The 12,050-nt window shown below is 55.1% G+C and overlaps 4 protein-coding genes across 4 annotated transcripts; 3 read left to right on the top strand and 1 right to left on the bottom strand.

Annotated features, from left to right (window-relative positions):
- Window positions 1-3,820: 3,820 nt before the first annotated feature.
- On the top strand, window positions 3,821-6,770 carry AYL99_09158 (hypothetical protein; the record flags this gene model as incomplete). The annotated part of the gene is made up of 3 exons (XM_018840665.1): window positions 3,821-4,380; window positions 4,444-4,828; window positions 4,890-6,770. The coding sequence occupies 3 exons, from the start codon at window positions 3,821-3,823 to the stop codon at window positions 6,768-6,770; spliced, it is 2,826 nt and encodes a 941-aa protein (XP_018690412.1).
- Window positions 6,771-8,059: 1,289 nt separating this feature from the next.
- On the top strand, window positions 8,060-9,211 carry AYL99_09157 (hypothetical protein; the record flags this gene model as incomplete). The annotated part of the gene is made up of 3 exons (XM_018840664.1): window positions 8,060-8,182; window positions 8,239-8,687; window positions 8,743-9,211. 3 exons carry the CDS (start codon window positions 8,060-8,062, stop codon window positions 9,209-9,211), a joined length of 1,041 nt encoding a protein of 346 aa, XP_018690411.1.
- A 688-nt stretch (window positions 9,212-9,899) lies between these two features.
- On the top strand, window positions 9,900-10,499 carry AYL99_09156 (hypothetical protein; the record flags this gene model as incomplete). The annotated part of the gene is made up of 4 exons (XM_018840663.1): window positions 9,900-9,933; window positions 9,990-10,094; window positions 10,148-10,411; window positions 10,465-10,499. The coding sequence occupies 4 exons, from the start codon at window positions 9,900-9,902 to the stop codon at window positions 10,497-10,499; spliced, it is 438 nt and encodes a 145-aa protein (XP_018690410.1).
- Window positions 10,500-10,862: 363 nt separating this feature from the next.
- AYL99_09155 (hypothetical protein) lies at window positions 10,863-11,942 on the bottom strand (the record flags this gene model as incomplete). The annotated part of the gene is made up of 1 exon (XM_018840662.1): window positions 10,863-11,942. One exon carries the CDS (start codon window positions 11,940-11,942, stop codon window positions 10,863-10,865), a length of 1,080 nt encoding a protein of 359 aa, XP_018690409.1.
- Window positions 11,943-12,050: the final 108 nt, after the last annotated feature.

Below are 12,050 nucleotides of genomic sequence, written 5' to 3'. Positions count from 1 at the left end.
GCTGCTGCCATGTGCTAGAATCTGCAAGGGAAGCCGTGGCCGAGAAACGGAGAAGGCCCGAAAGGCAAAAAGTCGGAAGGCAGGAGGTGAGGGAGAGAACTGCAGAGATGAAAGCACATGCTTCTTCGTCCATGACCCGGCGAGCGGGTGCTTACGCGCGAAGACCCTGAAAGGAATTTCCCATCGACTATTATGCCTGGGATGGACCCCACTCGCTGAATGGTCGAGTGTCTCGAGACAGAGATCTGCATGCTGTCAGAAGAACGCAGTCCCGAGCAATGTACGAGGTACCGAGTACATTCATTTTCAAGAATGTTGCCTGCCCACGCACCTACTGTACCTACTGTACCTTTCGAAGAAAGAACATAGATACATACATGTGCCACCAAGCTAGGGAGTGGCATTCCAGCCTGTTCAAGGCTGTGACTGGCCAGGCTAAAGGTTTAATAGGATTCGGGAGTGGCCAATGCTGGTTGCTTGGTTGCGTCTTGACTGACAGTCAATGATCCATCCTCTTGGGTTGCCTCCATAATTCGTGCTCCGTCTCTTCTCCGAGCCTGCGGTGCCTGCGGTCGCTCCTCTCTTTTGACTTTTGGAGCCACAGCCACGAGCGTTTTCGTTCAGCAATTTAGCCTGACAAAGTGCCCAGCCAGCTCCCCAGTCCAGTCAGTATCTCAGCATCCCATCAGCCTTGGTGGTGAGGCTTCCGCATGGGTCCCTGGTGTTCCGTTAGGGGACCAACGCCGACGCACCGTCACCTACTGAACTCAATGCGGTGGGAACGTGTCTTGGCTTCTCTTTCATTTACTTCCAAAAAGGCGGAACCACCAGACGTGATCTTCAGGAATCACCACAAATTATAGAACGGCTACGGAGTACGGGGGTACAAAAGGTGCCGTGGCGAAATATATGGGGGGCGAAGTACCCCAGCGGATGTCGCAAGAAGCAATTCCCAGCGCCCCCCAATTTGGTCATCTTGCATTGTTGCTGCTCGCATGAGCATTGCCCACCTCGCATCGAGACTCACACAGCTGAAAATCTTTGCCAGAAAATCTTTGTGAGGGTGCTTTTTTCTTTCTGTACCACGCATTGTCAGGCCCAGCAGACATTCCTGAGGCCAGCATTGGCCAGGGCTAGAGCGACGTCCGTATCCGGAGTCCATGCGGTTCAACACGAGGGAGGCCAGATTCGGGTACTCTCGCCGTCAAGCCTATAAACCTCCAAGGCGTCGTCTAGTGGATCTGGGTGGGCACGTCTGAGGGGCTACAGGATTGGGAAATGGGTACCGTGGTGGATTGCTTCTGGACCTCTACATCTTGCTCGAGTTCATGCACACAATCCATTTTCCCACAACCTCGTGCTCCAGCTCCAGAGTCAGCGGCCATTTCTCGAAAGGCCGGAGCCCGTATGGGTTGAGAACCTGATTCTGGTAGGTAGGTGTCGTGTTCCTTCCCGGTACATAGCACTGGCACTTCCATTTTTTGCCCCCCCAGCTTTTTCAAATAACTATTTCCCTCACTCGCGTGCCTGTTCCGAGAGGCAATGCTACCTCGCCCATGTGTACCTAAAAGTGTCGACGATGGGCGTGTTACTTGCATCTTAGTTAGAGACGCCGTTAGTCGAGATGCGTCGGGTGGTGAGCATGATGATTTTATGATTTTGTTACCTTGGCCGATGACAACAGCTATGTATGTACACAGCCAGGACGAGGGTGAGTGAGGGTGGAATGCCTATGCTTGCAGCCCACGGCAATGACAGGCTCGATGCCGGCAGCTGCCAATGCTTCCCTCCTGCTACTGCCCACTTGTTCATGACTACCCACGCTATCACAAACGCCAGCCCGGATTCGGGCTCGTGAGCGGGCTTTCAGTGGCCGCAAAAAACCCGCTGATGTCGACCCTGAGACCTGGACGTGGCGCTCTTAGGGCCTCTGGCGTGCATGATGCTTGAAATCCCAAAAGCTCATGGTGGGCTGGCGTTTGCCCAGTTGGCGAACCGCTTTTCGCAGTTGGTTAGCCGCTGCAGGCTGCAAGCAGCAAGCGGCAGTAGCAGTTAAGCCAGGCCCCGCCGAACGTTTAACTGTTTGTAGGTATCCAGGTGTGGGTGCGGGTGCGGGTGCGAGAGTGAAGGGGAACCCTCCCCTTCCCCTTCTGTTGCCGCATAGGCGCATGCTAAAGCGCCGATGCAGTCGCAAGATGCAGATGCAGCCCCAAGGCCCAAGGCTCCAACGAGGTTGACCAGGGCCTAGTGACCAGGGCTCAGGGCCTTGGTAGGTAGGGCCTAGGGCGTAGCTTCTGCACATACCTACCTACCTACGAATACCATGTGTATGAGATACTACTGGTCTCTGGTAGGCACGGTCTCGAGACACAGACAGAGCGGCATACGGTATTTCCAACCCACCCATTACGTATCCTACGATCCAACTTTCTTCACACTGCTGATGTCGCTCGAGGGAGATCATCCCCGAGGGATTGCTCAGGCCGACTGAGTCAGGCCAATCGAGGTTAAAGTGCCGTTGCAAATCAACTGTCAGAGAGCGCATGAATCTGCCCATGTCCCACTCTCGAAAAAAGCCTCCCACTCTCCCACCCACCGAACTCGCTGGACTTGTCCCGTTTCTGGCCTTCGCCTACGTATGGTTCAGGCATGGACCGGCGCTATGCCGATGTGCCCCCCTTCTACCTCCCTTGCCCACAGATCCCCAATTATTGTTGCGGATTGAGGAAGGGCCCCGGGAGTGGCATGGTCCATGTGAGATGAGGCCCTCGAGAGAGGAGAAAAGAGGGAGGGATGGGGGGAGGGGGAAAGAGGGAAGGGAGAAGGAGGCGGATGAAGAGGTGGGATAGTGAGACGAGCACAGTCGACCATACCTCGTATGGGGTACTCGGTGCCTCGAAATAAACCACCCATCTCAGCTCTGATCATCGCCGTCCATCTATTTCCTCTCGGAATCCCCCCCCCTTCGTCACTACTTGTCCCAGAGCGACGGGTCATCGCCTCTTTTGACTCTCCTCACGGCCTTTTGATCGGCTTCCCTCTAATACCCTCATCTCTTGTTGGCAACTCTAAAAGAGCTATTGTCCACTCTCGTTCTTAGCGATTGCCTGCAGCCAGTGCCAGCCAAACTCAAACCTCCCAGAAACCCTAGGGCCGTTTCTTGCTTGCATCGCCCATCCCGCTCACCCACTCCCTCCAACTCCTTCGACAAGCCTCCCTTCCGACTCGTCGCCAATCCCGAGAGCTCGATCACGGTATCATGTCCTACCGGTACCTCTCTACACCATTGCCCCTCCCACACCCGGCTCCATCTGCTCCATCGCCCTAGACTAGGCGGGCGCGCCAGAAGCCACCATCATCTCTGATCCCTGGCCCAACTTTACGCACATACCCTGGTCCACCGGGTTGCGCCTTGACCATTTCTCCAGCACCCAGCCAGCGCCTCCTCGGTCCCCATAGGTTGCGTGCCTCTCTGACCTGCACCCTGCACCCTGTAACCCTCCCACTCCCACCACCTGCAAGCCAGGAGCGACGAAAAGGTGCCTTTTCTCGCGCTCTCTTCTTGCCGACCTTTTCCTCTTGTCTCGTGTGGTGATGACACTGCACAGGCTCTCGTTACCGGTTACTTTTTTCCCTTTGCTCGCCTGTCCCGAAAGAAAAAAAAAACCACTCGCACCTCCATACATTACATCCCTGGTCTCGACGCTGGGAATGCTGCCAGAAGAAGCCCAACACACCATACGAGCACACGGTCCTGTTCGCTATCCCCTTCCTTAGCCCGCCTTGCTGCACGCGACTCTCGCTCCAATCCGCCCCGGTAATGTCGAGTGCGGATGATGGTGAACGTGGGGGCACTGCAGCTGCAACTTCGCGCGCAACCTCCGCCGTCCACTCTCCTGCCGACCACTCCCATCACTCTTCGGCCTCTACATCACAGCCCTCTTCCACTCTTGACGACACAGATTTCTCGACCTGGTCCAGCAGCTTGGGTTCTCATACCGTAAATACTCAGTCCACCAGCCAGTCGCCCGCCTATTTGTTCTCGACCGACACCTCCATTCATCCCACTGCCAATTTCCCTCCCCCTACAAAGGTCGCAAATCCCAGTCTCAGTCCCAACCTGGATCTCTCCACCCCGGACGCCCTTGCTCGCAATGAGTCGCTGCTACGGGACGCCGTCTTCCCCGAGTGGAAGGACGATGCTCAATCCTCCGTCCTCGACAGTCCTGAAGAGATGCAGAAGAAGGACCCTCTAGGTACTCAGATATGGAAACTGTATAGCCGGACCAAATCTCGCCTCCCCAACCAGGAGCGCATGGAAAATCTGACTTGGCGGATGATGGCTATGAATCTTCGTCGTCGAGAGCAACAGCAAGCAGCGTACGGGAATATGGCCCCGGGGGACAGCGACCGTCAGAGCGCTGTGACTGACCGTCTCTCTAGAGCAAAGCAAGCACCCTTCACGAATCCCACACCCCCTTCCTCGGCCCCTAGCGGGATCGCACAGCAGCTCCGCAAGTCAGTGGACAAGTCTGCAGAACTCGAGCACCCCGCAGACCCGATGAACCTCGACGACTTTATTGTCCCGAGCTCGGTCGCCTCTCCGGCAGGCATGACGTCTCCCGCACCGTCAGAGACGGCAGGCCGGCCCAGGACAACGCAGGCACCTCCGATCCCAATTGCTTCCCGTAACAAGCCTCAAGTCCAGATTCCGAAGAATCTTCCCCCGTCATCAATGCCTCAGACCTCGATCCCGACGCATCGAACATCAGAGTTCGAGTACGTCAAGAAGAGAGTCCGCAAGACGAGTATTGACGAGAGGAGAGGAGTAAGTTTCACCACCTTTAGCCATGTCTGTGTCAAAGCCGTCCTCTGACTGCTCTATCTAGAACCGCAAGCGTCCCGCTGAATTCTCTCCTCAAGTACCTCCTTTACCTGCCCCTCATGCTACAAATGGTGCCGAAATGGATCCTGGTGTGCCCGACTACGCTCTTGATCAAACAACAGCCGCCCAATTTTCGGGCCAACCTAGCTTCCAGGGCTCAATGTCTCTCCATCTAGATTCTTTCCACCTTAGTGACGACCCGATCCTGACATCTGCTGGACCATTCCAGCAAAATTTCGCGTTTTCCCCCGCGGCTTCACCCATGGTCACTAACGGGCCATTCTCTAATGTGTATACCCAAGCTTCAATGGGTTCGTCCTTGAACTCAGCGGATTTTTATTCCCCTCCTCAATCCGGCTATCCTTCTGCTGTTTCAACGCCCCAGCCGGGTCACGAAGCAGACGGTCAAGGGTTTTACTTTGACCAGAGCGGTCACACACGGACCATGCCTTTCTATCCACCTCACCGAGGAAACCATTTGATGACCCCCGCGGCCCCGCAGTATGCGTACGGGTCGAACAATGAGCAAGTGTACTCCCTCATGAATGGGGTCCCTTCTGCGCAGGCGGCGAACGGGTTCTCGATGCAGCAGCACGTCGATCCTTCCCGAGTGCTGGTTCCGGAATATCGACGTGTCTCTCCAGGAGTGTCGGTGGCGGGGAATGACAATCTGTTCCATTTCGGTGCCGATTCTGACGCAGAAGACGACGATGCCAACTTTGCAATGATCCAATCCGAGTATGGTCAGATTGGTGACCCAACGTTGGACTTGAATTCGAGTTTGCACTGGGACCCAAACGTTGCTGACTATGGCAACTTGCAGCGATTTGGCAGCGCTCCTGGGAAACAGGTGCGAATTGGAGGAGCGGAAATGGTCAACTCGCCTCCGGATTGGAGCTCCTCCATGCTTAGTCGCACGCATGGCTCAGCAGCCTCAATAAGCGACATCCGGAATCGGGACCAAGACCCAAGGAGACAGAAGATTCCCCGGACAACCTCGACCCCAGCCTTATCTAACCAGCATATGCAGTCTACTGGTAGCTCGCCCGGCGAGTCCGGCTTTAGCAGTCGACAGCCATCCAGACCAGGCAGTCCAGGACCAAAGAACACAGATCAAAACGGTGTTCCTACGACCTGCACCAACTGTTTTACTCAGACGACACCTCTGTGGCGACGAAACCCCGAGGGCCACCCACTGTGCAATGCATGTGGATTATTTCTCAAACTGCACGGTGTTGTGCGTCCCTTGTCGCTCAAGACTGATGTCATCAAGAAACGTAATCGTGGGAGTGGAAATACGGTGCCCATGGGGTCAGCAGCCACCAGAGCATCCAAAAAGGCCTCTCGCAAGAATTCAGTGCAGCAGACCCCGGCAACGACGCCGACGTCTGGCAATGCTGCAAGCGAGCAAAATTCGGCCTCCCCGTCTTCTGTGCAAGGCTCTGCACACTCGGGATCTGCGGTGACAACACCCACGAGCTATCCACCTGGCACGACAGGAGGAAAACCCGGGGTCGTACCAATCGCTGCGGCGCCACCCAAGCCGCCTGTCCAGCCTGGTCCCAACATGGCCAGGCCCGTTCAGGTGACACCGAAACGCCAGAGACGGCAGTCGCGGGCGTCAACGAACACATTACCCATAATATCCGGTGGCAGTGGTCCGTTAAATGAGGCGGAAATGCTCGACGCTAGCCAGTCGACACCCAAGGTCACTCAGGCCCCAGTTACCCGGGCCAAGGCAGCCAGTATGTCTTCGACCGCAGGGGCCACCACGATGGCATCGGTGATGCAGCAGGGCAGCCTGCTCAACTCCGGTGTGCAGACCATGGGTGGTGGCCCGCATGGGAACAGCCAAGAATGGGAGTGGCTGACTATGAGTCTGTGACGAGTCTCAACCCATTCGCCGCGTCTTCCACGTCCGGGCGACTGTTACGCGGATCAAATTGTGGCAAAAAAGCCCATGGCCAGTTTTCCTTTCGTTGTTTTGTGTTGCACATAGAACCCGTTTTGCCCTGTCTTCCTCATACAACCTACCAAAGACCGACTCCAGCTGCACGATTTGACGACCATGCGATAAACGAATCTCAAACTTTTTTACTGTTACACCCTCTAGGCCCTCTTGTTCGTTGTCAGAGAGCAATGAAGAGCAACCACCTAGAGCTTGCACGACAGGATATCTCACGGGTCGTCAGACCTATCCTTTGGGGGCGATCTATTGGGGTCTTGATGAGCAAGAATATAATGGAGGGGGAATATACCGCCCAAGTGCAAATTGTGATTTTGTCGATTTTACAACAGTGATATCACCGCGTCTGCCTCGACATGCTTGGAGATACAGAGCCTCGAGCAGAAGTGCGCACTTGATTTTGTATTTGGGAAAGGGAACCAGTTCTTGAATGTCTGATTCGGTAGAGGATTAATGAATAGATGGTTGGACGAGGGGAGCTCGACGACATGTTTCGGATGTGCCTATACGATTCGAAATCCATGCCGCGCAGGGAACGGGGACGATACAGTGGTTGGAAAGCCTCGAGGAGGGTTTGCCAGGAGGAGGCTGTTGATGAACAACGACTTTCACACCAGTTTAGAGACACAACCGGCCAAATATCAAACACTAGAAATATTGAGCTCTAGTCCTGATTTTCTCTCACAATCTTATGTAACTAATTGGTATCTTTCCATCCTCCGTTTTTCGCCCTGGATGAGAGCTCGGCGTTTGTCGGAGTTAGGCGATGGTAGAAAAGCTTGGCATCTCGGCTATCAGATTAGATTAGGCAACCAAAATATGGGGGGAGCTGCTTTCTTCTACCAACATGAGACATATTCGATCAAGTTCTATCTTCCTAGTACCATAGAAACTGCTTTTTGTCGATAGACCGACCATACTCTCTGTCAGAGGCATTGGATTATCCTCCTGATAACACACGGGTGTGGATTATTTGTGACTTTGGATATCGATCTTCGAAGAGTTCCCCTTTGCGAACCACCGTAAACAAACCTCGAGTCCTCTGCCGCCGTCAATCCACCCTTGGGTCCTGTGGCTGCTGCAATTCGCACCGAGCGACAGATCTTTCGAAGCTAAGCTTCAAAAGCATCTATTGAACACCCTGCTCGGTTCATCTCTTGAAGAACATCTTTCCCCCCTGTGGACGTGCACCCTGTTATTCTATCCCAATGGCTACCACCGAAGCAACAACCGCCGCTCCCAACAGCACAGCTTTGCAGGGAGAGGTTTCTAGTGTCATTCCAGATACCACAGAGACGAAGCCTGCTGTCGAGCCTTCTTCTGCCCCAACTGTGCGAGACCCCTTTTCGTCGAACTTTCGTAGAAAACGAGAGCTGACTACCGCCAGGAGCCGACCCCAGCCCCAGCAGAAACCCCGGTCGCCACCGAGAAGGCTGCGGATGCCGAAATCCCCGTCGAAAACAAGGCGACCCCGATCGAGGAGCTTTGGGCCCTCGCCCAGGCACATGGGCACCCCGAGATTTGGGGAGTCACACTCGCAGACCCGGCGACCCACGTCCCAACCCAGGTGATCTTACAAAAGTACCTGAATGCCTACGACGGAGATCTCGCAAAATCCAAAGACACCCTCACCAAGACTCTGGAATGGCGGGCCAAGATGAAGCCGGTGGAACTGCTCAAGAAGAAATTCAACCGGAGCAAATTCGCTGGACTGGGATACACCACCGTCTATGGTGATGCTGATCCAGCAGCCGACCCGGAGACCAGGGAGGTGTTTACTTGGAACATCTATGGGAGCGTCAAGAGTCTGGAGGAGACGTTTGGAAATCTGCCTGAGTAAGCACGAGATATACGGAAGCTCGATCCCATAACTGACTCTTTGGCTTCTCAGATTCATCGAGTGGCGAGTGGCCTTGATGGAAGATGCCCTGCAAGCCCTTGGAATCGACAAGGCCACCAAACCCATCTCTGCGACCTACGACCCCTACAAGATCCTCCAAGTTCACGATTACAAGTCTATCAGCTTCCTTCGCCAGTCTCCCGTGGTGAAAGCTGCCAGCACCGAGACGATCAAGATCTTCGCGCAAAACTACCCCGAGCTGCTCAAGGAAAAGTTCTTCGTGAACGTTCCAGCATTTATGGGATTCATTTACACGTTCATGAAGCTGTTCGTGGCCGCAAAAACAATCAAGAAGTTCCACCCAATGAGTAACGGTGCCAACCTGGCGCGGGAAATGGCGACTAGCAGCAAGGTGAAAGGATTGGGTGAGATGCTGCCGGAAGAATACGGTGGAAAAGGGGAAGCTCTCAGTTCTGCCGGAAGACAGCCATCACTCGAGGACGAGACTCCAGCGGAGTGAGCCTTGCCAGGGAGCTGGATAACATGGAGAGGACGGCAGATGGGCCAGCTGACCCTTGAAAGAAAAGTGCGCAAATGCGATCCAAAAACGTGGCAAGAGCATCGACACCCAGGTAATGAGGAAGAGGGGACGACACGGTGCGTGCGTGCCTTGGGCATTCTTTTTGTTATTGAACAGATTGAGCGAGCGGATACCCCCAGGTCTGTTTTGTTTTGGACTATCATCAGAGGCGAGAGACTTAGCTGTCGATCAGATTCTGCTGGCTTCCAATACCGATTGACATCATTCTCTGAGATAGGAGCAGTGAACCGAACGAAGTATTGTTGATATTGCTTGATTGTACTTGCACATGCTCCCATGGGCAACTGCACCAATGGCAATGGCTCTCCCTCGATGACGTCAAAGTGTATACGAGGCATGTGCCAAACCCCCGCCATGAGCCTATGAGACAATGCCTCTCCCTTGCCTCGCTCCTCCCTCCAGCAACAAGTAGTGACAGTACCTGCTCTGCTCTGCCTGGTGACGACAAAGCTTAAAAAGCAACGCTTCAAACTGCTTCTCACCTTGCTCAATCTTTCCCTCCCTTCTACCATCACAGAAACTTCACTGTTACTCTCTCACTTGGATCACAATACATCACTTAGCACAAACCATAACCTTGTTCGAACCAAAAACCTCATCCTCCATCATGTCTGACACCGGCCGCAAGCCCTTGACTGACCGTACGTACACCTCCCTTTCTCAGTTCGAGCTCCCAGCAGCTAACGGTGATCTGCAGAGGCTCAAGAGAAGATCACGCCTGACTCTCAGAAATCCACCTTCGACAAGGCTAAAGAGTCTGCCACCGGCACCGCCGACGACATTGCCGGCATGGTCCAGCCAGGTACTGGTACCCTCGCCTCCTTCTGAGCATCCCTTGCTGACACGGCCCAATAGGTGACAGCAAATCCACCACCCAGAAGCTCTCCGATGAGACTTCAGCCAAGTCTGGATCTGCCCAAGACACTCTGTCCAGTGCTACCAAGAATGTCCAAGAGACTGCCTCCAATTTGGGCCAGCAGGCACAAGACACTGCTTCTTCCATCGGCCAGTCTGCTAGCTCCAACACCTCGGCCGCACAGGACTCAGGCAAGACTTATCTGCAACAAGCTCAAGAGATGACCGCCAATGTTCTGAACAGCGCTAGCAAAGCTGCGTCAGGTCACGCATATTCCCCCCCCTTCTTCGCGTGCTCAAGCTGACAATGTTCTCAGATCTTGCTAGCAGCATTTCCGGCGAGAAGAAATAGATGCCAGCCTGTTGTCTCCAGCATGAACAACGTCCTGGTTGTGGAATATGAGCGAGCGGTCAATACTGGGCACGAAGTCCCTGGCTTTTATGCAATCAACATCTTATCCTAGTGTATCACACATCATGGATCGTCGTCGACCTATTCACCTAGGACTGGAGGTGGTCACCGTTACCAACAAGCCGGCGTGGAGGGAGCAGAAGTGATCGTGACTCTTAAAAGATTCTACAGACAATGAATTAGTATTCTTTCCAACCCAGACTGTGATCACTGTTGAATATGTTCTCCTTCCTCTTCTGCCAACCTTATTCATGCACCGGCTCTCACCAGATAGTTCTCGTGCCGAGCCCAAAACAAATTCCTTCACTCCTTTTCCCCCGGCAATCTAACACCCTCCCAGTCTTCTTTCCTCACCGTCCTCCACTCGTCAGGGTCAAACCAGCCAATATAGTTCTTGTCCCCGAACCCGCCTATCCAATACGCCTGCGTCACGACCAGCCGAGTCCAATAGCCTTGATGTGCCGCCCACTTCCGGCCGGGCAGCCACATGACACTGTCCCTGTGCTTCTGCAAGAAGCAGGTCTCGATGGAGTTTTGGCTGACTTCGTCCGCCGAGATCTCCTCCAGGTACCCGGTCAGGCTCAGGCGGGGGAGGTTGGCCAGGGCCCAGGGCTGCTTGCCCGTCAGGTGGATGTACTCGTCCCACCAGCTGAGGGTCAGCGACACGTTGGAGCCGGCCACGGCGTTGCGCGTCGACGTCGACACCTTGAGCGACAGGATCGTGGGGTTGCCGCTCGGCTCCTCGCACGACGCGATGTACTCGGGGAGCCCGATAGGCGTGTCCGCCACCGACGCGGGGACGCCGTGGGTGGAGGGATCCGACGACGAGAGGTTCGCGGGGAACACGGTCGTCAAGACCCCGTGCGACGACAGGGCCAGTAGCCGTCGGCCCAGCACGGTCGAGTAGTACCGCGTCGGGCGGGAGACGGTGGGATTGTCTGAGTCTGAGTCTTGGCCGTCTTTTGTTCCACCGTCTTCTTCACTGTGACGATCGTCGTCCTCGTCGTTGAAGGAGGAGGCGGTGCGTGCCTGCTGCGCCACGATCGACTCGGCGAACAGCGGCGGAAAGGGGATTATTCTGTACGGCGTATCCGAGAACAACGATTCGATTCCCGCGCCCGCCGCAGAAGGACTCTCACCGAGCAGCTGCTCCTGCTGTTCATGTTCCCACCGCTCGCGTGGTGGCTCCTCCGGTGCCAGCGGAGACGGACCCACCACCATATTCATCTGGCCGTCCTGTTGTTGCTCATGGTGTCTTCCGTGTTGCCTCTCCATCACGGCCACGCCCACCGCCGGGGGCGCGCACAATGCGGCCCGCGGGCCCAGCAGGCCCAGAATCTGCACCGCCACCGCCGCCAGCGTCCACGGCGAATGGATCCTCATTGTTCGAGGGTGCGGCTCTAAGACCTGCGCGTATGGGGAATGTATGTTGTGGGTGCTGGGTGTATGTGTATCAGTGTGTATTTGATCGCGCCCCGTTCCTTTTGGGGG

Source organism: Fonsecaea erecta (genome assembly GCF_001651985.1).
Source record: "Fonsecaea erecta strain CBS 125763 chromosome Unknown Scaff8, whole genome shotgun sequence".
Lineage (NCBI taxonomy): Eukaryota > Fungi > Ascomycota > Eurotiomycetes > Chaetothyriales > Herpotrichiellaceae > Fonsecaea > Fonsecaea erecta.
This window is presented reverse-complemented; position numbering and strand designations above follow the sequence as displayed.